The sequence below is a fragment of the Penaeus japonicus genome, unplaced genomic scaffold (assembly GCF_977035675.1).
Source record: "Penaeus japonicus unplaced genomic scaffold, GWHDUDI00000001_assembly GWHDUDI00000009, whole genome shotgun sequence".
NCBI lineage: Eukaryota > Metazoa > Arthropoda > Malacostraca > Decapoda > Penaeidae > Penaeus > Penaeus japonicus.
The window spans coordinates 21,364,520-21,367,019 of NW_028234411.1; the positions used below are offsets into that span (position 1 = coordinate 21,364,520).

Sequence of the window (2,500 nt, forward strand, 5' to 3'; positions counted from 1 at the left end):
TAGTGTGTGGGTTCTGCCTTCCACAAGGCAGCCTGTCAGCATAGCTCTGCAAAGTGGAAGTCACGTTTAATACATATGTTGATGAATGTGTATTTTAGTGTGTTTGTGTGTATGTGTTTGTGTTTGTGTATGTTTGTTTGTTTGAGTGTGTGTGTGTGTGTGTGTGTGTGTGTGTGTGTGTGTGGGTGGTTGTGTGTGTGTGTGTGTGTGTGTGTGTGTGTGTGTGTGTGTGTGTGTGTGTGTGTGTGTGTGTGTGTGTGTGTGTGTGTGTGTGTGTGTGTGTGTGTGTGTGTGTGTGTGTGTGTGTGTGTGTGTGTGTGTGTGCACTCGTGGGCGTGGGTGTGTGCGCGTGTGTGTGTGCGTGCGTGCGCGTGCCGGGTGTGAATATGAGCCCTCGTGTGTGTTAATGAGTGTATGCATATCTACATGTGGCTGGGTATGGGCGAAGTACCAAACCATACCATACGAGAGATTTACAAAGCCCCAACACCCAGTCAAAGTTTTGTCACCTGAAATAGGGTGAAGCAGCTGCGAGGATGACCTTGTGCGCGTGTATAACTTGGTCCTGCGCCGTGATGACCAGGTCGGTGAAAAGCCCCGCTTCCCATGCTTGGTGCAGGCCGCGGGTCAAGGTTGCATGCCAGCCGCTATCCGCCACGCCCTCTACCATCCCTGCAAAAGAGGAGGGAGTCAGGACTTCGGCAGCGTATACAACTCACGTTTTATAACATCCCTAGAGACTATAAATGAGAGATAATATAAACATCGCAGTTCTCTGAAAATCGTTCATTCTTCGCCTATCGTGTTTTCTTTTTTCGAGTTGAAGCAGAAGCATAAATATATGTAAAAGACTGCAGGGGACCTTCAAACCTTAACCTTTATAATACTTAGTCTTGTTTTTACAAGGAACAAGCATCCTTAACTGGGTGTTATTACGATATCCACCCATATTCCGACTAGCAACATTATACATAAAAAAAAACTCACTCATCATATTTACCCCAGGAGTAAGTAGGCATAAGAATATTGTCTTATGGGAGCTGTTGAATCAAGAATTAGCGTCCTGTCGCGCCCTGCTTGGCTACCTCCGTCTACAATATATGCGAGTCCGCCACCTCTCTCACTCTCTCTCCCTCTCTCTCTCTCTCTCACTGAGTCTGAAACCCGCCGAGCAACCCGTATCCTCCCGGCTCTATCAAAACACTAACATCATCAACCCGGCGTACTCGCTAGTCTACCCCCTTCATGTACACACACACTCACACGCATACATATAACCTGTTCCGACGACAACACGCTGTCCCTGATTCTCTCTCACTCTCTTTCTCTAGATGTCTGTCTGTCTGTCTGCCCGTGTCTCTGTTTGTCTGTCTGTGTATCTGTTTGCCCGTGTCTCTGTTTGTCTGTGCCTGTCTGTCTGTCTGCCCGTGTTTCTGTTTGTCTGTCTGTGTCTCTGTTTGTCTGTGTCTGTCTGTCTGTTTGCCCGTGTCTCTGTTTGTCTGTCTGTCTGTCTGCCCGTGTCTCTGTCAGTCAGTTAGTCAGTCAGTCAGTCATTCTGTCTGTCTGTCTTTCTGTCTGTCTGTCTGTTTGCCCGTGTCTCTGTGTGTCTGTCTGTCTGTCAGTCAGTCAGTCAGTCAGTCAGTCAGTCAGTCAGTCAGTCAGTCAGTCAGTCAGTCAGTCAGTCAGTCTGTCTGTCTGTGTATCTGTTTGTTTGTGTCTGTCTGTCTGTTTGCCCGTGTCTCTGTTTGTCTGTGTCTGTCTGTCTGTCTGTCTGTCTGTCTGTCTGTCTGTCTGTCTGTCTGTGTCTGGAGGGAGGGAGGGAGGGAGTAAGTGGGTGAGTAAGTAACTGAGTGTGAGTAAGTGAATGAATGAATGAATGAATGAATGAATGAATGAGTGGGTGAATGTGTGCATGGGTGAGTGAGTGAGTGAGCGAGTGAGTGAGTGAGTAAATGAGTGAGTGAGTGAGTGAGTAAATGAGTGAGTGAGTAAATGAGTGAGTGAGTAAATGAGTGAGTAAGTGAATAAGTAAGTGAGTAACTGAGAAAGTGAGTGAGTGAGTGAGTACGTAAGTGAGTAAGTAAGTAACTAAGTAACTAAGTAAGTGAGTGAATAGGAGCACGACCGAGCATGCGCGCAGGCATATAGGTTTTCATTTTCACACATCAGATTCTCAAAAATATATATTGTTTCTATGATATCCACCCACCCACCTTCTTCTTACACCCCCCCCTCCTCCTCCTCCTCCCTCTTTCCACACCTGGTATAACAGGTGCTGCGAACCCAACCAACCGCCACATGGATTTTCGTAACAAGTTTGTCTGCTAATTCTTCTACGCATCAAATACATGTGTATGTGCAAAAAAATGAATGTATAAATAAATGAACAATAAAATAGAATAGGGGAGGGCGGAGAATATAGTTTAAAGACAGACAAAAAATAAAGAAAACAAAATAAGATATCTGAATACAGTGATGTATTCAAATACTCGTTCACTTA

At 45.7% G+C, this 2,500-nt stretch overlaps 1 protein-coding gene across 3 annotated transcripts in view; it reads right to left on the reverse strand.

The window, feature by feature from the left end:
- The window catches only part of LOC122248859 (kelch-like protein 7), a 25,452-nt gene that overhangs the window by 8,275 nt on the left and 14,677 nt on the right, over positions 1 to 2,500 (reverse strand). For 2 of the 3 annotated variants that reach the window (XM_043009188.2, XM_086539827.1), the window contains exons 2-3: positions 510 to 672; positions 1 to 46 (exon numbers count right to left, since the gene is read on the reverse strand). The exon at positions 1 to 46 is cut by the window's left edge and continues 159 nt beyond it. In XM_043009188.2, coding sequence (XP_042865122.2) covers positions 1 to 46; positions 510 to 672 — 209 coding nt within the window. Of the gene's footprint in view, positions 47 to 509; positions 673 to 1,000; positions 1,216 to 2,500 lie in introns of those variants that run through there. The other variant, XM_086539826.1, reaches the window with a different exon arrangement.